The 22,311-nt window shown below is 42.2% G+C and overlaps 1 protein-coding gene across 3 annotated transcripts in view; it reads right to left on the reverse strand.

The window, feature by feature from the left end:
• vimar (visceral mesodermal armadillo-repeats) overlaps nt 1-22,311 on the reverse strand; it is a 61,026-nt gene that overhangs the window by 25,658 nt on the left and 13,057 nt on the right. For all 3 annotated transcript variants that reach the window (XM_068361945.1, XM_068361944.1, XM_068361946.1), the window contains exons 3-4: nt 13,842-13,969; nt 8,519-8,648 (exon numbers count right to left, since the gene is read on the reverse strand). In XM_068361945.1, coding sequence (XP_068218046.1) covers nt 8,519-8,648; nt 13,842-13,969 — 258 coding nt within the window. The remainder of the gene's footprint in view (nt 1-8,518; nt 8,649-13,841; nt 13,970-22,311) is intronic.

A 22,311-nucleotide genomic window follows, 5' to 3' on the forward strand; every position in this document is an offset into this window, starting at 1 on the left:
TACCTTCATTCTTGCCAAATATCTACATAAGAAAAAACAAAAAATATCATTAAATAAAATCATTCATCAGAATTAGAAAATCAAGGTTCTGCCCATACAGATTCCATTTGCAGCAAACAGCCCTTATAAAGTTAAAATCAAAAGGCAACTACACCAATCACCGTTTAAAAATTCACATGACATGATTCATGTACAGTATACTCAAAGAAAGAATACAATAAGCAAACTAAATACTGTAGGACAATAACACGAGTAACTGAATACAGTACAAGCAAATTGGTATGGGAGCACAAAGATACAAATTGGTTTACAAGCATCACAGTACGTCAATGTGTGAGCGAAAGTTTCCCTCCTTATGTGCATTTTTTGTGGACAAATACAAACAAGACAAGCGCACAAGGTGCAGAAAGCAATCGTGTTGCACACAGTGTTCACGTGATCTGTATGCCATTTTATTTTGCCTAAGCTCAGATCACCCTGTCTTACTAAAACCTAACTCTTCCAATTTCCAAGCAGCATTTATATGCCATTTTGTTTTGCGCAAGTGCGAATCCCCCCTGTTTTACTGAAACCTAACTCTTCCAATATCCGAGGAGCACTTATAGTAATACCATCTATACACAGATTTGTGCAAGCATCTTTAGAACTGTTCTTTGTAAAGTTGTGACTACGTATTCTATAACAAATTGCAATCGCTATTTTTCACCGTTAATTTAACAGTAACAGTACAATACAGTATTTAGACAGTGGCCCCAAGAAAAGTAAGAAAGACAGTAAGAAGGAGATTATAACTGTAGTGGAGAAAAAAGAAATTAACGAGAAGCATGAACAAGATAAAGGACATATGTGGTAAACCTGGCAAAATTGTACAATTGTACAATCGACAATTTGTACTATTCGTAAGTAATAAGAAGAAATCAAAGCAATTGATCTTGCGAAAAGGGTGCTTGCATTGACAAAGCAACAGCCACACGTTCTTGATAATGTAGACGAGTCACTTTTCTTCTGGATCAATAAGATGCAGTTAGCAGGAGATATGATTACTGTGAACATTATTTGTGAGAAAGCAAAGGTTTTGTATGCAGACCTTGGTAAAAAGGAGCCAAACACATCAGCAGACAAAAAGAGAAAAACCTTCAAGGTGAGCTGTTAGTGATTTGAAAATTTCAAAATCATAACTGGTATCTATAGTGTTGTGTGACAGGATGAAATTGCAAGTTCTGATTTGAAGGCAACAGAGTCATTCTTTGTAGAGTTTAAAAGGTTTGTGGATTCTGAGTTTTTCATACTGCAGCAGGTGTACAGTTGTAATGAGACTGGTCTGTTCTAGAAGAATATACCCACGAAATTCATTACTGCAGAAGAAAAGGCAATTCCCAGTAACAAGCCCATTTCTGGGGCGGCCTGTGACGGCCGGTGAAAGGTCTTTCTTTGTACCTTTCCTAATATAAAACTTCCAAATATACTAGAGAAAGATAAAAGCATGGAATGCAGAGGTTACAACCCTCGCGCAAACACCTTGTAGGTGTCGTGTATTTAACAAAGGCGTGCGAAAACCACTATTCACAGGCTGTCTTCCATTTAGATAATCCTTCGTCAAAATCCCTTTAAAGACTTACTGAAGTGCCATGTCCTGGATATTGGCTGTCAGTCGCCTTCACCTCTCCCTGTCACTAGCCATTTGTGTCACTTGATTTGGAGTACAATTACCTTTCAAGCCCACCACAATCCTGTCCATTTACTTGGTCCTCTGCCTTCCCCTTGATTTCCTGACCTCTATAGGTCCTCTATTTTCACTCTTCTTATGATGTGCCCAGCAAAACTCTGTTGTCTCTTTCTTATTTCCTTTACCATTGTTCTCTGCACTCCAAGTATTGCCATCACCTCCTCATTTGTTACTCTGTTCCTCTAAGATATTTTGAGCATCCTCCTGTAAAACCACATCTCTGCTGCATTTTGCTTGTTTTCCAGCTCTGTGATCCATACGTAAGGGTAGACCACATACTGTATATATTCTTAAAGCGATAATTCTTGTTTGCACACCAATTCTATTATTTGTCAGTAGATTTTTCATGTTTTTAAAGGCAATTTTGGATATCAGGATTCTCCTCTCTATATCTCGTTTTGCTCTACCATCTTGAGTCACCATACTACCCAAGTAAACAAAATTGTTTGATTGCTTTAATCTTTCACTGTTTATTGTTGTATTGCATATTGAGGAGTTATGGGGTCTTTGATGCCACTGCCACTTCAGTTTTTCTAACATTCATTCTTAGTCCCATTAAGTCGCTCTCTCTGTTCATTGTATCCAGAAGTTGTCATAATTTTTCGGCAGCGTTAGCAATGATCAATGTGTCGTCTGCACAACGAATGTTATTTATATTGAATCCTCCAAGGTAATCTCTTCCATACCTATTATGTTTCTCAAGATAATTTCAACTGTACCAAATCCATAAGTCTTTAAAAAGTACATGGTTCAGAAGAATCAGTTGAACATTATGTTGAGGTCAGACAACGAGGGTTGGGCGACTCGGATTTTGCTTGTGGAATGGGCCAATGAGGTTTTTGATGGAGGTAAAGAAGTGCCCCAAGAAGAAGAACCTCGCACTCCAAGCCTTATTACTTATGGACAGTGCTTCTGCCCATCCTCCAGCCACTGAAAGACAACCTTAGAATGAAGTTCCTAGCTCTCAACACACGTGTGGATCACCAGGTGATCCCTAATTTTAAGAAGCTGTACACAACAGCAGTGTTTCAACAATGCTTCAAGATCACGGAAGTGATCAACCTCACCTTCTGAAAGTTTTAGAAAGAACATTTCCACATTGTCAGTTGCTTCAAATGATTGACAAAGTTTGGAAAGGGGTCACCCACAGAACCCTCAATTCTGTGTGGTGAAAACTGTAGCCTGAATGTGTCCTGAATGCAATTTGAACTGATCCAGAAAGCAATTGATGATTGAAATGTGTCCTTGGGCAAGACAATGGGGTTGGAGAAGGACCAAGACGATATCCGCTCTTGTCTGTACGAGCATATTGAGCAGTTGACAACAGAGGAGCTGGTGGAGTTGCATGAGGAGCAGCAACAAAATGTCACCAAGTAGATTTAATCTGAGTAGGAGCAGGGACAGCATGACAAATCTCTGGCTTCTAGGGAAATAAATGATTCTGAAAATGTGGGAAACCCAGCAAAATTTTATACAAATATCATCTAGATAAAGCTTCGGCAGGACGTGCAGCGAACTTATTCACTGTCAATGCAATGTTATATTTCCATACAATTTTAAATAGAAGACGAAAGCAGTTGTTTCTAGATACGTTCCTTGTAAAAGTTGAACGTAGGAGTGTAAAAGAAGAGATGACCAAGTGTCCAGAAAGTGTAAGTTAAGTGATTCAATTACACCAGTGATAGTGAACATCGTTCAAGAGAAAATTCCCAATATTTTACCAGAAGAGGGAGATTCTCCCTCCAACCAGTAACCTCCTCCTTCTCTCATCTCCTTTACGCCAGCCATGACTATCACAACTGTCCTCAAAGGTAAAGTGCAAGTTAATTTGTCAATTTTTTTTTTTTTTTTATTGTGAATCATTAATTCGTATTCATTTCTGATGTTATTATTATTGCTAAGTTTGCCTTTAAGTTGGATGAAACTTTTCTTTTATTCTTAATTCTTATTCTGCCTATAAACATTGAATAAAATCCGGGACCAGTACGTCCTAAGCTTGCAATATTGTTATATTCGTTAACTGCATGCCAATATTTTAAGACCTTACAGTTGTCTCCAGACAGTATGACATTCTATTATGGTCAGAAATTTCGATTCCTCAAATGGTGCACTCTAGTTTCTCAAATGATACGCTCATCCTTGTTACTGGTTTTAAAAAACAATAATTCTAATACTCAATGCCATTCCTACGGCAAGGGAAATGGCAGTGAACGTTAGCAAAGAGTACCCTGCTTGTAAGTCCTGCTATGAATGTATATGTTATGAGATTCGGGTAATAAAAGTTTGTTGGATGATTATATCTTCGATTGTCTTCCTACCATTATTGCTAAGACACGAGATGATAGAAAGGTCTCTTCTGCTCTTGTTGGTGATTTCAATGGTCACTATATGGAGTGGTTAAATTCTTTTTCTCCTACTGATCGCCATGGCTTAAGACCTTTGAACTTTGCCTCTGAATCAGACTGTTAGCAAATCATAAGTGAAGCTACGCACAGGTCTGGTAACCGCTTGGACTTGTATACATTGACACCCCTGGCATTATAACAAGTAAGGTTGGTTCTCCAGTTGGAACATCTGATCATGCCTTAATTTTGTTAGTAATTGAGACTGAGCACCCTGTCCCTGATATGTCATATTTGTGTAAGATTTATATAAAATCTCAGACTAGACTGGAATGTCATTTTGAGTGATTTTTTTAATTTGAATTGGTCACAATTGTATAAATTTTTTGAGCCTTTTGTTCTCTGGAATGAAAATCTGGTCAACATGATTGATAGGCATATCCCTTCTTGTGTACTAAGATACCGTGTGAAAGGCAAACCGTTATTCAACAATAATTGTAGACATGTTTATTTGAAGAAGGAGGACTATCTTTTTTGGAATACCAACAGATTACATTTGACTTAGAATAGCTATACTCGGCTAAGAAAGATGAAAAGTTTTGGTAAGGGCACAACAGTAGATCCATAGTTGTTGCAGCTGAAGACAAAGAGTAAAGAGCATCTGACAAGGGAGTGGGAGGGCTAATCGCTCTGGCTCACCACCTGTCGTTATCTACGCCGTAATTGAATTCAACGGCCGTTCCAGCTCCACTGACGACATGTCCATGTTCCCTATTTTAGAAATTTCAGTTAAAACTGGATGACACCCAATTAAAGAGCATCAATATCTTATCTGTCATTTATCTCATCTCCATAGAAAAGGTGTTCTTATCCAGTTAGTTCAACTCTGCAGTTGTAACTCATCAGGTTATGGTAAGTTGCAACTCAGGGAGATATTATCATATACAGATACTTGTACTTCAATTTACAGTACAGTAACCTCTCTACTGTATGGTAAACTTACCATTAGCTTACTACTGTTATTTAGCCCTTGTTATATGGTAATGTAAACTTACACACAGATTTCATATTGCTTAACAGTTGTCCCTGTTATTAGAGTAAAGGGTGGGTTGTTAACAGTACAAATACACGTTAAATAATTCAATAAATATGGTGTCCGTACTTCGCGGAAATTCTTTTATCGCAGCCGGTCTTGGAACCTATATACCGCTGTAAATGAGGGGCCACTCTACTTCAATACAAAGCATAGTAAGATGCCTCAGATCTACAATTTTCATATTTCAACACATTGCTGATATATATTTAACCAAAATACCCTGTAATAAATTTTGAAAGTAATCTGTATTTTGGCTAATTAATTATTCATACAAACCAGAGTCCTTTAAAATAGGAAACATCTTCAGAATTTGAAACTGCAACTGAATTTGCTAATGAGGTAGTTAATGACAGGTGGTGAGTGCAGGCAAGTAACCCTCCCACTTTCCAGTGCAAGATTCTTCACTTTTGACCTTAGGTTCAGGATTTAACTTTATATAGCTAGTAAGAATATAAACTACTTTCAAAATTTTTTAATTGTTTTTATGCTTATATAAACTTTTCATCCTTTACAATTGAGAGACTTGCTTATTGCTGAGAGAAAGTCCCTTGTTCATTCTTTTTATTACCTGGAATATGCCAGTCTGTCTGGTCCCGTTCGTGAGTAAGGTAGACGAAACCAGCAACCTCCTATCAACCCTTGATAGGGATGAGTAGGCTGATAGGGCTTGGCCTATACTTGGTTAATTACCTGGTACTCTTTCAAAGAGAAAATCTTCCTACCTGAAGGGAAGATACAGCCTAGAATGAAATACCCGATGTATAATAGTTTTTACTAGTTTGTAAATACAAGTTTTTTCTTCCCATTTTCCAGCTTCCATAATTTTGTCTTTTATCAAGGATGATGATGGGATCCAATATTATTGGTGACTTTCCTTCCATTTGTCTGTTTTCTTAGCCCAAAAAAGGCTTGGTTGTTTATACTTGGTGGGGGTGTGCCCAAGAAGATTTTAAACACCACAGGAAGTCTCATGTGTCTGTCTGGCAGTTATGATGGCAGAGTACTATAGTAAAATGTGTACAGACCTTAATTGGACATTGCAAGAAATTATCAAAAGTAATGAGCCCATAGGATTAGAAAGAGGAATTGTAATGAAAGTGACAGTCAAATAGAGAAAGCTTTGAGAGTGTGTGTGTAGCAAGAGGATTTTGTAGTAAAGAGTGAATAACACAAGTGACAGTGAATACAGTACTGTACTTGCACAAGTATTATGCAGTGCTTGAATGTTGTATTTTTTGTTGGAAAAAACGTTGTGAAGTGTTCTGGTTTCTTGATATTTATGGCATTGCTGAAAAGAGATTGTAACATATCGTGATACATGTTAGCCTATATACAGTACAGTACGTTTATGTTGTTCGATTTTGTTGTAATTGATCAATACTTATAGTTTCAAGTTTTTGGAGTGGAGTTATGATATTAATTAGTTTAGGTGGTGTTTTTATCTATAATTCTGACTGCATGACATGTTTTCATTATAATAAAAGTGAGTACTTTATAGCATATAACTAATGCTAGGGTCAAAAGGAAATATAACTGAATGTAAAGTATAAAGTATAAGTAGAAGTGTGGATCAATCTGATCCTGAGTAACCCCAAAACCTATGACATGGTGACCAATTGATCTGGTAATCATTCCAGCATCTTCCCCTTCTTTAAGAGTGGATGGGAGAGAAAAACTAGTAACAGATCTAGTCTAATTAGAGTGGTGCTCAGAAGTGTAGCTTACCACCATCAATGTTGGATTAAGTGTTTAACATTATAACCAAGAGTGCTAACAGATAGGAATACCACTTGGCTGGAGGTCATCTGGGAGCCACCAATATCATCCTAAGGCCTGGTGATCAGCTGAATAAGGCTTAATTGGGGAAAGGCATAGGCATCCATGTGATCCCATGGTTATTGGAAAGCCTCCTTGAGCACTGCCTAGGGATCTGAAACGGGGGATCTAAACACCAGGAGTTTCCTGTTTAGCCGTGTGGATGATCGTGTTGCTGGCGGTCTACACAGCTACAGTAGAGCTTTCAGTGTATGCTGGTGGGCTGTAATCAAAGAGGGTGGGGTGGTTGAGTTCCACATTTTACCAACTTCTGAAAAACTCTCTCTACTCCTGAAGCATACTTCCCAAGAAGCGAGCCATCAGTGTTTACCTAAAAGCTTCAACTTGATGAGGCGAGAAAATGACTATACTGTACAGTTCCTCTGGAATAAGGATGATGCCAGATGCTAGATAAGGCTTAGTCCTCTTTTCTTTCTTAAAGAAATGGCCTGCCACTGAATAGGAGACCACAATCTGTACTCAACATATGAGGATGATCGCAGACAAACAAACGTGTGTCCTACGGGACGAGCAGAGAGAATGTGTTTCTACAGTCAGTTTAGTCAAAAGTCAATTGCAGTAACTACCTTTTCCCCAGGATCTACAGAAATCCTGCTTTGCTTCCAGGATTAACATGAAGCCAATAATCTACAATTCTAACTGAAAATTAAAAAAAAAACATCAAACAGCTTAGGACAGGATACAATAGTATGTCTGTAATTGTTGCAGTTAAAGACAAAAGTCTTTGAATCGTCTTTAACAAAAAAAGTGGACGGGACTACTCGCTTGTGATCAGCACCTGTCATTAACAAATTCAATGGCTGTTCCAGCTCTGGTGAAAACAATCCCTATTTTAAATGATGAACGATTTGTATATGTGGAGGAACAAATGTCAATCTTTATTAATGCAAAAGTATCCCTACAATTTACAAGGTACCAAAAACGCAGGAATGTTGAAATTATTAATTTTGTGAAAATAAATATCTTCAATGTGATTTATTCTCCATGGATGAGACCACATCATGAAGCAAATAAAAACAAAAGCCTAGAAATGGTCAAAGTATGCCCTGACAATGGAAATATAATTGAAAATCTGGCAATATAAAAAGCACATTGAGAATAACACTAAAATAAAATTCCTTCTGTGCCATACAAAGAATAATCCTCTACCACACATTGATTTGACAACATAAAGTAGTAATTTTAGTACTAGTATGAAAAAATAACTGCAAATCATAATAAAATTGGGTTATTCTAGTTAGTGAAATATATGTCAGCCTATGCATTAGAAATAAAAGTCCTCCAGTACAGTACAATAATTCAAGAAGGATCAGGAAGATGAAATTGTAAAGGTTTAAACACCCCAAAAAACACAACAGCTATCAAGGGAATGGCATGCAATAGATTTCATTTATAGTCATCTAAAATGCACTTCAGTCTTACAAAAGGTGATATCAAACCATAGAAGAGGCCTTGCATGTTAATGTGATCGTGCGCCAAAGCACAGCTTTTCAATGAAGCTGAAATTTGGCCACCCACCGTGTTCATAACAAATGTTGCCGAGAGCTCGACAAGCCTGCAGCGCCACTCCAGTCGTAGTACTGGCCATATTCTCTACTAGTATAGGAACAAGGCCACTTGTAACACATCCTAGGCGGCAACTTTCAACCTATAATGAGATGTTAGAATTTTAACAATATTTCATAACAATATCACACTTTTTTAAGTAATATGACAAATTTGGAAATACAGTAATTTGTATTTTTCCTACTACATAAACCTAAGTTCTTTAGGTAGGTGAGATGATTCAGCATGTGCTGGTTTACTCCTAAAAACTTTAATGTGAGGAGTCAATGACCCTTGCTAGTTAGCAGGGGTAGAGGGGGTTAGACTTATCCAGTAGCTACTCTTCATTTTTTATTGCAGGCAGGACTTATATGGGGAAGTTGATTGGAGGACAAGTATATGTAAAGAACTCAGGTTTGTAAAGTAAGGAATGATACAAATTACTTCCAAATTTGTCATTTGTTCCTCTCAGATACAAACCTTTGTTCTTTAAGTAGGATACTTACCTTATGGTGGGTGGAAGTCCTGTTCCAATTGGCCGAAAACTTTGCTCCGGGATAGAAATCTGAGCTCGAAAGAGCGTAGGAAAAGCATCCTGACACCTCTCAAACCATTGGCCCATCGATGCCAAACGGTTGATGGACTCGGTAACCATGGCGGGTGGAAACTCGCTGCTTTACCTAGGGAGTGGGTTGACAATTGTGTACACTATAACACATGACCCACCTCCCCCTTGCACGAAGTTTGGGAACATAATAAATATATTTCAGATCACAAAACAAACATGGGACTTACCTGCAGTAGATTGGAGGCCAGCTTGCCTTTACACGGATACTGTGCCCCAAGAGAGTGAAAGATGAAGAAAGTAAAGTTGTCATTCCTTTACATTCATCCCAGACTAATACCATTGTAACCTCTGCCCTCGACCGACTGCTAATAGTCCTGCAAGGAAGCTAAGGTAGCTAAACCACTTGTTGAGTGACAACCACAGGTCTAAGTGTAAACGTATCTAAGGTCCTGTGTGTTACGTCTTGCAGGTAGTGGGTGGTGAAGGTGGTGGAAATTTCCTTTTCCACGAGTGCCTGTGCCACAGAGAAGTTTCTCATGACTTACACCCCCGACGTCATGAGCTCTGGGTTGTCTGACCTGCTCAGCAGGGGGAGGATTGTGTGCACGGTTGATGTCCTGCTGAATCCAAGAGGAGACCGTATTCTCTGTAATTCTCCTCTTGACTCTGCCTGTACTGACAAGCATATGCTTGATCTGTGGGTGAGCTTCTCTTGTGCACTTGAGATAGCACCTTAATGCTTTTACAGGACATAGTAACAGTTGATCAGGATCCTCAGTTACTTCCTGAAGACTACAAATCTGTAAGGGCCTGAACCTTATAGTCCACTACAGCCTGATTCTGAATCTTAGCAATAAACTCAATGATGAATTTGAGTGCACCTTGCCCTCATCTCCTTCAATGGGCAATATGTCAAAGGATAGCCCAAACAACTTGCTGACCATCTTTGCAGGGGCAAGTGTGAAAAAGAAAACTTTTCATACTCAATAGTGTAGTTCATAGGAGCTCCTTTTAGGGAACGCAGTACTTTGACTATGTCCCAGAGAGGTAGTCTCACTTTTGACTGAGGGCAAGTTAGTTCAAAACTCTGTATGAGCGGAGAAAATTCCATCGAGGAGGAAATATCAAACCCCATTTATTCTAAATACTTGGCTTACAGACTTTCATTGCAGAGACTGAGCAGAGTTTTTCCTTCCGAAGACATCAGAAAAAACTCCGCAGTCGGGGGTATAATGGCACTTGGCTTACAGCCTTTCATTGTAGAAACTGAGCAGAGTTTTTCGTTCCAAAGACATAAGAAAAAACTCGGCAATCAGGGGTATAATGGCTCTAAGTGAAGAGACGCTCGTTCCACGACACCAACCGCAACAGGTTGCCCACTTCACCTAATAGACGTGTTTATAAGTGTTAGGATGGTTCATAGAAAATCTATCAAAAAATAAAAAAGAAATTTTGAAATTTTAAAAATAGATTTCTGTACTATTTTGCTGTTTTTCAGTAATCGCAGGGGAGCTTGGAATGGAGCTCCTGTGATAGACGAGGGATTACCATACTCCCGTAAATAAAAGGCCGTAAAGGTGGTCTGTTGCTTCCACTTTGGCCTTCATTGCTTGTTCCACTGAAAGGCTTCTTCTAAAATCTAGTGTGGGACCTATACCCTTGACTTTGTGAACTATGGTCATAACTGATACCTACCTAGACGTACGATGCATGGACTGTTTTACGAAGCCAGAAAGAACCGAGGCCTGAGTGACCAACAATGATGACCCTCCCCACCAGGAGAAGAAACCACATGAGTTGTTCCAACTGGGGCTATAACACTGTCGTGGGGCAGAGGGAAGGCACACACACTGGACCCGGCACAGACATAGAGGAAGAAGGGGTTATGGGCCCCATACCCTCAGGCACAAGAGTCAAAGTGACGGGCAAAGGAGAAGAGGTGGAACACTCAAGGGCTGGGTCGGGGAACGGGGTAACCCCGGGCAGAGGTGCAACATGCACTTTCGACCCTGATGTCGACTTATACCTAAATTTGGGCACAACACCTCCCAGTGTCAGCACCATTTCCTCAGGCACAGGTGTCACATACTAAGCCTTCACAGTCCGTTTGGGTTTGGGGTGGAGGGACTACCAAAGTTCCTTAAATGAAGGCACCACCGCTCCTTTCACTACTGTCGTTACCAGGACCACAAGGAACACTGGCACTCAGGGAGAAGTAGCCTTAGCTATAAACTCTCTCAACAAAGTCATGCAGGGCCTACTTGAAAGCCATAAGGAAGCCCAAGACTTCGTTAGATTAAACTTGTCATCAGCAGTCAGCAAAGAGAAGGGTGAATATCTTTTAGCTTCCGAAGGGATATGATAAACATGGGATACACCATACAAACCTAAAAAGCCTGACAAGGCAGATCCATGACTTGGGGCTCTTTGCTTCTGATGCATACTCCCTGAGGACCAAACCACGGTACGGGGCACAGGGGTGACAGAAGCAAATGAACCTGTTGAAGGAACCAAAGCAGCAAAAGAGTTTTTCGATGTCTTCTTGGGTATTGCCGAGACAGACCCTGGCAAAGGATTACCTCGTTTCTTTCCCTTCTGGTTGTATGCCTGGCACTGCACAGGAGGCCACAACCTGCACTCGGTGCATGGGGATGATTGCAAATGATTGTGCCCTTTACATGAAGCACAGAGGGAGTGTGGATATACTACTGGTTTACTAATAAACTGGTTACACCGTCCACTGTTCCCTCAGCAAGTACAAATATCTTGCTTTACTTCCATTACACAAGTCCACAACCAATATTCACTTCTAACAAGGGAAAAAAAAAAAAAAAAAAGTTTGATCTAGAGCTGACTATGCATGTGTACTTGTCAATGGACAAAACAGAAATAACAAAAAAAGTGAGGCCACCTGAGCATATGAAGACTTTGGCTCGCAAGGGAAGAGGTATCCGCCAACTTTGTCCTTGAGGCACATGGCACACAGGCTACTCTGTAGTAGAAAAGAACTACTAGTGGAGGTCATGGAGCGATGAAAAAAACGTTCATGAGGAATGAACGTCTGCGAAGGTGCCGAGGACTCGCCTCGAGTCCCGCCGGAGGAATCCCCCAAAGGGGAGACCGAATGGGTGAAGGAAGTCTCTCCCGTGGATGGAAAAAAGGCAACCAACATCTGCTGCTGCTGTTGCCAATTCTACCAGCAAGCAGGAAGATTGCCGAACAGTGGCTGGTGGAGGGACTTTCCCTAGGAAGGGAAAATTCCAACACCTGGAGTTGAACCTCTGGGCAGCATTCTTTGCTTCCCCTCAATGAGCTCTAGCTCAAATTGAAGGTTGATATCAAGTGTTTCCTGAGAACAAAGACAGAGCTTGTTCTCTGGGTTACCCGAAAAATGACGTCAGCGTGATGGAGAGGAACGAACAAGTGAAGGAAATCTCTTTCATGGATGGGAAAAGGCAACCAACATCTGCTGCCATTGTCGGTAATTCTCCCTGTAAGCAGGAAGATTGCCTGGAGTTGAACCTCCGGGCAGCACTCTCTTCTCCCCTCAATGAGCTGTAACTCAAATTGAAGGTCGACATAGAATGTTGCCTAAGAAATGAAGCCGAAGCTTGTTTCTGGATTCCCCCCAAAGGTAATAGCCGAAGAACTCCGGTGGTCCGGATCTGCCGCAGATGCAGGCAAAGAAGATGGAGACAGGCGGGATCATGTGACTTCGCACTCATTACATCGGTTGCTAACTCTGAGGAAAAACAAAAGAGAAAGAATAAAACTCCCACACGAGAGGACAACCTATCCCGCGGACGGGAAAGGTTTCCCCAGAGAGGCGCATGAACAAGCTGAAGATTAAGCACTCCCTACACCCGCTGTCATCATCGAACGAAGGAAAGCGGCATCAAAAGTGCTGTAGAAAAGTCAGAATAACAATATTATTCAACTTTAAAATTGAATTTGATTAGCTGAAGAACCACTCGGAAGAACAGCCTAACCCACGGGCGGGAAAGGTATTCCCCGAGAGGCACAGAATCTGCCACTTCCCTCGTAATGATGGAGAGCAGTGCCGTCACCAAAGAGGAATAAGATTGAAGTTCAGCTCTGGGTAGGCTGCAAGAGGTCTTCCCTACGATGAACTCGCAGGGAGCAAGAGACGTCAACACCCAAACGGAGGATTATTCACACAAGATAACTCCCGTATGGAGGAGGCCAGGTTGGTGCACTCGGAGAAGTGGTGGAGGCCGCCAGCTTAACGTCTGTTCGGGGTCAATGGGGAGGAGGACTGTCTGAGAAGGTTTCTCCGTCATCGAGAATGCCGCACTACGCTGACACTAAACACAGCAAATAACTACAGGTTTAGTGTCTGAACAAGTAAAGCTTTCAGACTGGTGGGATCAGCATGGCTTCATGCCCCTATCCTCTACCAGCTGTTCAACGACTTATTAAACACCTCTAACAATCACCTTCAGCCCACACTGAAAAACTCTATCAAAGGACGATGGTTTGTATGCCGCTTAGGAACAAACAATACTGTACATAGCACAGCATTAAATTTAGCATAAGACATAACAACTGGGACAGTTTCTTTAAAGTGATAGAAGGGCAATATAAACTACAGATTGAAATATCTATTAGAACTGAATGTTTTCATTAATAACATTGGATGCAATACCGTACACAAAAGCATTTAGAAAGTTAAGGATAGAAAAAAAAGTCTTCTCTTTATTATATTACCTTTGCAAGTTCTGCCACCAGTTCTGCACCCTTGGCTTGTGCCTCCTCTGATGAGCTTTTAATGGCACCAGCCAATAATTCAAGCACCCCACCATTGACAAGTGCCTCACAAACTTCTGTCATGTCATCTGCTTGAGAAAATAATTATATAAGATCAGGACAAACAATTGCAGTCAGAAAATACTCTCTTTCATTAGTATAGCTGTTAATGGAATAAGTAAGATTCCTTTAAATGTTGATAAATACAAAACTCTACATTCTGATACTAAGGATTTTACCCAAGATACCTTAAATATAAAGATATCTGCATAGATCAAGCTTTCAATAATTAATGACTAAATGGTTAACTTTATGACGAGCCTAAGAGGATTGACGAAGCTTAAATTTCTGCCATGCATATTCTCCCTCAATGATCCCACAGTAATAAAAATTAAAATAGTAAATTGAGAAGCAATTATTTCTTGTGTATTTTCTCCTCAGTGTACTCATCTATAGCGTGGAGTAAAAGTTATAATATTTTAGATGCTAATTGTATTGTACTTTGCTTTCAAATCTGGTCTTTTCAACATATGAAATGTGGTAATAGTTCAGATGAAACTAAAATAAAATTCACACTTGAAATATGGCCTTCTTAGCCTATGACCCAGCTCCAAAGAATGTTTAAGAAAATGCAGAAGAAAAAGCTACAAAATATTAGAAAGGGGTAAATTTTGTATCGTGTTATCACCTACAAATATGAAAAATTCGTAGATAATTTGTATTTTTCCTAACCATACAAACCTTAGCTATTTAATAGGGGTATTACTTTTGGCGTAGCTGAAATGACGAGCCATTAATTTTTAACGAGGGTTTACTACCCACACCGATAGTTAGCGGGGGCAGGGGAGGGTACCTTGCTACCACCACCCCTCTCACACACCTGTGCTTGAGCTCACTTTGCTTGGAGGTAAGACTTCAAGGGGGATAGAGCTGGCAGGCAAGTTTGGTTAAATAGCTAAGGTTTGTATAGTTAGGAAAAATGTTATTTTCATTAGTAAAATAAATTTTTGAATATACTTACCCGGTGATCATATAGCTGTCAGCTCTGCTGCCCGACAGAAAAACCTAAGGACAAAATACGCCAGCGATCGCTATACAGGTGGGGGTGTACATCAACTGCGCCATCTGTCGAGCAGGTACTCAAGTACTCCATGTCAGCACAGAACCAATTTTCTCCTCGGCCCAATGGGTCTCTATTGGGGAGGAAGGGAGGGTCCTTTAATCTATGATCACCGGGTAAGTATATTCAAAAATTTATTTTACTAATGAAAAATAACATTTTTCAATATTAAACTTAGCCGGTGATCATATAGCTGATTCACACCCAGGGGGGTGGGTAGAGACCAGCATTACATGTTGACATTATTATGAGCTAAGTATTTTGTATTTCATTTTAGCAGTTATTCAAAATAACAAACATAAAATAAATAAGTACCTGGTAAGGAAGTCGACTTGAACAATTACTCTGCCTTTTTAAGTACGTCTTCCTTACTGAGCCTCGCGATCCTCATAGGATGCTGAGCGACTCCTAGGAGCTGAAGTATGAAGGGTTGCAACCCATACTAAAGGACCTCATCAAAACCTCTAATCTAGGCGCTTCTCAAGAAATGACTTTGACCACCCGCCAAATCAAGTAGGATGCGAAAGGCTTCTTAGCCTTCCGGACAACCCAAAAACAATAATAAAACATTTCAAGAGAAAGATTAAAAAAACTTATGGAATTAGGGAATTGTAGTGGTTGAGCCCTCACCCACTACTGCACTCGTTGCTACGAATGGTCCCAGAGTGTAGCAGTTCTCGTAAAGAGACTGGACATTCTTAAGATAAAAAGACGCGAACACTGATTTGCTTTTCCAATAGGTTGCGTCGAATATACTTTGCAGAGATCTATTTTGTTTAAAGGCCACGGAAGTTGCGACAGCTCTAACTTCGTGTGTCCTTACCTTCAGCAAAGCTTGGTCTTCCTCATTCAGATGGGAATGAGCTTCTCGTATTAACAGTCTGATAAAATAGGATAAAGCATTCTTTGACATAGGCCAAGATGGATTCTTAACTGAACACCATAAATCTTCAGACGGGCCTCGTAAAGGTTTTAAATAGAACTTAAGAGCTCTTACAGGACATAAGACTCTTTCTAGTTCATTTCCAACTATACGATAAGTTTGGAATATCGAACGATATTGGTCAAGGCCGAGAAGGCAGCTCGTGTTTGGCTAGAAAACCAAGTTGTAGAACATGTAGCCGTTTCGGATGAGAATCCGATGTTCTTGCTGAAGGCATGAACCTCACTGACTCTTTTAGCTGTGGCTAAGCATATCAGGAAAAGAGTCTTAAAGGTGAGATCTTACAGGGAGGCTGATTGTAGCGGTTCGAACCTGTCTGACATAAGGAATCTTAGTACCACGTCTAAATTCCAACCAGGTGTAACCAAACGACGCTCCTTCGTGGTCTCAAAAGACTTAAGGAGGTCCTGTAGATCTTTATTGTTGGAAAGATCTAAGCCTCTGTGACGGAAGACTGATGCCAACATGCTTCTGTAACCCTTGATAGTGGGAGCTGAAAGAGATCGTTCTTTCCTCAGATATAAGAGAAAGTCAGCTATTTGAGTTACAGAGGTACTGGTCGAGGATACGGATACTGACTTGCACCAATTTCGGAAGATTTCCCACTTCGATTGGTAGACTCTAAGGGTGGATGTTCTCCTTGCTCTAGCAATCGCTCTGGTTGCCTCCTTCGAAAAGCCTCTAGCTCTCGAGTCTTTCGATAGTCTGAAGGCAGTCAGACGAAGAGCGTGGAGGCCTTGGTGTACCTTCTTTACTCGTGGCTGACGTAGAAGGTCCACCCTTAGGGGAAGTGTTCTGGGAACATCTACTAGCCATCGAAGTACCTCGGTGAGCCATTCTCTCGCGGGCCAGAGGGAAGCAACTAGCGTCAACCTTGTCCCTTCGTGAGAGGTGAACTTCTGCAGTACCTTGTTGACAATCTTGAACGGAGGGAATGCATATAGATCTAGATGTGACCAATCTAGTAGAAAGGCATCTATATGAACTGCTGCTGGGTCCGGGATTGGTGGCAAAATATTGGGAGCCTCTTGGTCATCGAGGTTGCGAAGAGATCTATGGTTGGCTGGCTCCAGGTGGCCCAAAGTCTCTTGCATACATCCTTGTGGAGGGTCCATTCTGTTGGAATTATTTGTCCCTTCCGACTGAGACAATCTGCCATGACATTCAAGTTGCCTTGGATGAACCTCGTTACTAGTGAAATGTCTAGACCTTTCGACCAGGTGCGGAGGTCCCTAGCGATCTCGTACCATGTCAGAGAGTAGGTCCCTCCTTGCTTGGAGATGTACGCCAAAGCCGTGGTGTTGTCCGAGTTCACCTCCACCACTTTGCCTTGAAGGAGAGACCTGAAGCTTTTCCAGGTCAGACGTACTGCCAGTAGCTTCTTGCAGTTGAAATGCATTGTCCTTTGACTCGAGTTCCATAATCCCGAGCATTCCCTACCGTCTAATGTCGCACCCCAGCCTACGTCCGATGCGTCCGTGAAGAGAACGTGGTTGGGAGTCTGAACAGTCAGGGGAAGACCCTCTCTAAGGTTGATATAGTCCTTTCACCAAGTCAGACCAGACTTTATCTTTCCGGAAACCGGGATCGAGACCGCTTCTAGCGTCTTGTCCTTTTTCCAGTGAAAAGCTAGATGGTATAGAAGAGGACGGAGGTGTAGTCTTCCTAGTGACACAAATTGATCCACGGATGACAGTGTCCCTACCAGACTCATCCACAGCCTGACTGGGCAGCGTTCCTTCTTCAGCATCTTCTGGATGGATAGCAGGGCTGGGGGTTGATCGTCTTGTTCAGCAACGTCCTCATTAGAGGGTTCCTCATCCGAAACTGATGAGGAAACGGCAACGGAGTGGGCAACGTCTGACTCGCTGAATCCGGTCGCACTGGTGGATGCGTGACGGAGCCGGACGCAAAATCATGGCACTGCTGCACAGTCTGTGAACTGTCAACAACCATGGGTGCGCGAGGAAGTACAGTGTCAACCCGAAACTGTCTAGACTGTCTGGGTTGTGCAGTCAACACCCTACCGGGTTGCTGAGGTTGACGCACTGCGTCACAACAAGTCACCTCTGCTGGTTGTTGAACGTCTTCCTAGTGACACACTGAACGTCAACAACCACCTCCGAGCGTCGCTTAACGTCAACGTGCGACTGGCAACCCACACTGGGTCGCATCGGTGGAGGATCCACCTCAACTGGCAGACGTGAGTAGGATACCTCAGCGTCAACAGGGCGCACACCCAACCGGTTGGAAGGTTGTTGGCCAGAAGGTTCTTCTCCGTATTTAAGTCCTCTATCAAGGACACAAGCTTGGACTGCATGTCTTGCAGCAAAGCCCATTTAGGGTCTACGGGAGCAGGTGTGGCAACAGACGGGGTTAGCGACTGAGGCGGAACCATTTACCATCCCTGGAAGCCTTGTTATGTGTGACATAATAGTACAGCAAAACTTCAAAGGCTCGACAAAAGTTGAGAAGTTGACCTGTAAACAACTTGGAGCGTCTCCTGGCTAGGCGCCAGGGCGAGTCTACCAGAATTGAGAAGTCTACCTGGGCAGAGGCATGAACTCCCAAGCCGAGAACTTCTCTCGAGTCCTATCAGACTCTCGCTCTATAAGCCAGTTTAAAAGAAGGGAAATCAAAGGCTGTATCCCTAAAACTCCTCCTGGTGCAAAAACCAGTCGCCTAGCCAACGTAACGCTCTCTAGGAGAGCGAGAGAGCACTAGCTTAACAACAACGGCTTCGAAGTAGCTAGGCCTAGTGTAAGTTCTGACGTTAGGCGAACGAGGAGCAGCAGTTACAAGATCCGGACGAAGATCCTTAAAAAATCATCATGATTTAATTAAAGTCCATAGGAGGCTAAGCAGCTCAAGGCTCCTCTCCAAATGACAGAGTCCTCAAAGGAATATCAGTAGGAGGGAGAACAGCACTTTCTCATCTACAGGAACCTTGTCCGAGAAAAGCTAGGTTATCTCAGTGAGGGTCTCACTGGTGCAGTAGCAGCAGACCAGAAGGCAACGTTATGTAACTGCTTGACAGTCTGTGAACTGTCAAAAACTGAACTGTCAACCACACCAGGTGCGTGAGGACATACAGCACTGGTGCATTAGTAGCAGACCAGAAGGCAACGTCATGTAACTGCTTGACAGTCTGTGAGCTGGCAACAACCATAGCTGTGTGGGGAAGCAAAGCCTCTACTCCTGACTGACTAGTCTGCTGCGGGCGAGTAGCGGTAACCACAGTGGGTTGCGGAGGTTGACACACAGCGTCAAAACAAAGCAACTTAACTCCACCCTCCTGTTGTTGTGGTAACTCGCGAACGTCAACGGAGGGTAGCGTGCGTCTGTGAACGTCAACGTGCGGCTGGCAGGGTACACTGCGCATGGGTGGTGGAACTCTCACAGGCGGAGTGCGGGAGCAGGTAGCGTCAGTGTCTACTGTACGCACAACCGTGGTTGGTTGTAGGCTAACGGGTGCAGCGTCAACCTTCTCCGCACGATACTCCTGCATAAAAGATGCTAACTGTGTCTGCATAGACTGTAGCAAAGACCACTTAGGGTCTACAGCAGCAGGTGCGGCAACAGACGGTGTTACTGCCTGTTGCGGTACCACTTTGCCTCTCTTAGGAGGTGTGCAGTCATCGGAAGACTGCAGCGAGTCCGAACTGACCCAGTGGCTACACCTGGGCCGTTGGACTTGCGCGGAAGGGACCGACTTGCGCTTAATAAGCTGCGAGACCTTGGTCCAAGGTTTCTTACGAGAAACCTCTTTCGCAGACGAGAAGTAAATGGGCTCTCTCGTCTTTGTGTGGGTGGGGCGATCTTGGGTAGATACGCCCGAAACCACGGAGGGAAAAACGTCTGTTCGTTGATCAAGGCCTGACGAACCCATAAGTCGTTCGACATTACTTCTCCCCTGAGCTTGGGAGCTTGCAAGAGGTCCCGGACTAGGTGAATGACAGGCACGAACAGACCTACCCTCGGACGCAACACTGTAACACTTTGCGCATATCACTTTATCACTTCGATTTTCTGTTTTGCACTTATTTCACTGAAATCGAAATTAATACTAGCAAAAAACAGAAAACATATATAAAGATAAAGAATTCAGTGGCTGGAAAAGAGACTAAACACTAGTTCAAATAAACTACGTTTACAATCTCTCACCGCCCATAGCCTGGGGACAAGAATAAAACCCTAGAAACGTTTTACCTTCTTCCCCGTACAGCGACTAGGGAGGAGAGTCACACGAGAACAACGTTATCCGCTTGAACGGAACGTTTTTTCTCCTCTCTCTCCCTCCGTCTCTATCTCTCTCTCTCTTTCTCTCTTGATTTCGCACCTGAGAGAAGAGCCCAAATATATATCGTCAAAACATGTTATTTGGCTAAAGGAAAAAACTGAAAGGTTTTCCAAATAAAAAGTTCCTTTAATTTAGAATTTAAACCATTTAAGCTAAGAAAGAATGAACGAAACGTCAGAATCGATTTACTCTTACTGCAAAGTGAAACCGTGATACACTCTCTCTCTATCGTAACGATAGAGCGCATGTTGAACGTCCTGAACGTCAACAACTGCATAGTCTAAAAAACTAAACGTTGGTTCATCTTTGAAAACAGTACGAGACTATCAAAGAAATTCTTTCATAAAACATTAAACTTAAAAAGTTTTAAATTCTTTAAAGGCTAAATACGATATAACGGGCTCAACGTTGATTAACTCCGGTTCCAAGTTAGGACCGCCTACTATCAGGAAAGGTCGCATATAAACAAAACATAAAAATTTATTTTTTATATGTTTATAATAAATGGAAAGTTAATCGAAGAGGCCTAATAAAGGCGGAGAGATATAAAATATATAGATCTATAACGTGTTAAGCAAAATTACTAAAAACCTAAACACACTTCCGTCTAAGGGAAGGGTCGGCCATTTAAAAGTGAAAGAGAGTCCATACTCTCTTTGTTACCATAATTAAATCTATCCAAAACGAGTTCAAGTTTTGAGATGAAGATAAAACCCCTGCATAGCGAAAGCTCAAAACTGGAATAGTGTACTTCACCAAATAGTTGTGAAAACAAATCCAGTTAGTAACAGCGTATTTAGTAGGTCTTGCCAGTGGCACGACAGAGAGAAAATTGGTTCTGTGTTGACATGGAGTACTTGAGTACCTGCTCGACAGATGGCGCAGTTGATGTACACCCCCACCTGTATAGCGATCGCTGGCGTATTTTGTCCTTAGGTTTTTCTGTCGGGCAGCAGAGCTGACAGCTATATGATCACCGGCTAAGTTTAATATTGAAAAATACAAATTATCTACGAATTTGTCATTTGTTCCGTAACTGGAATACAAACCACGCTATTTAATAGGGGTGACCCACCCATTAGCAAGGGTGGACGTCCCTGCTAGTCTGGCTTTTGGTTTTGCCCGGGGACTCCTTATTTGAGTGTGTAAGCACCCAAGAAATAAGGAGTCCCTGCACCTCCCTACAACCTTGCTACGCAAGGTCTGCGGCCTACGCAAGCTGTGTGAAGGTATGAAGAAGTGTGACTCGTCCTAGAAAGTTGTTCTGAAGTTCTTTAGATGGAAACTTGTAGACTAGGACTTTCCCAATACCACCTCGTCAGGGTATGGGGACATAACAGTATTAATCTTAATACTAAGAACACAAGGGAGCATGGTTTACCTGCAGTGGTTTGAGGTCAGCTATGCAGAGAACCCTAGATGCTGCTTTCCCCAAGATAGGGGATGATGAAGAAATGAAGAAAAAAGCCCAGTCAAACCTTTTCATTCATGCAGACTAATACCGGGTAACAATGCCCTCAACCTTCTGCTACTTGTCCAATAAGGAGCTTGAGGTTTTAAACCAGCTGTTGTGCATCCACCACAGGACCGATAGAGAACGTATCGAATCTCCTGTGCGTCACGTCTTGCAGGTAGTGGGATGTGAACGTCGTTTGACGTTTCCACACCCCAGCTTGAAGAACCTGCATCACTGAAAAATTTCTTTTGAAGGCCAGGGACGTAGCTATGCCCCTGACATCATGTGCTCTAGGGCGACGTGACGGAGGAGGGTCTGGCTTCAGTGCCAGGTCAATGACCCTGCGAATCCATGCAGAGATGGTGTTCTTGGAGACCCTCCTCTTAGTCCTTCCTGTGCTGACAAATAGTGCTGGCACACGAGGACGAGCTGCGGCTGTTCTTATGAGGTACAGCCTCAAGCTCCTTACTGGGCATAGTAAGAGATGGTCTGGGTCATCTGTTACTGTACGGAGACTAGAAATCCGGAAGGAGTCGAATCGAGGATCCGCTACTCCTGGATTCCTAGCAATAAACTCATGGACGAAGCTGAACGTTACCTCTCCCCATCCCC

Source organism: Palaemon carinicauda, chromosome 38 (assembly GCF_036898095.1).
Source record: "Palaemon carinicauda isolate YSFRI2023 chromosome 38, ASM3689809v2, whole genome shotgun sequence".
NCBI lineage: Eukaryota > Metazoa > Arthropoda > Malacostraca > Decapoda > Palaemonidae > Palaemon > Palaemon carinicauda.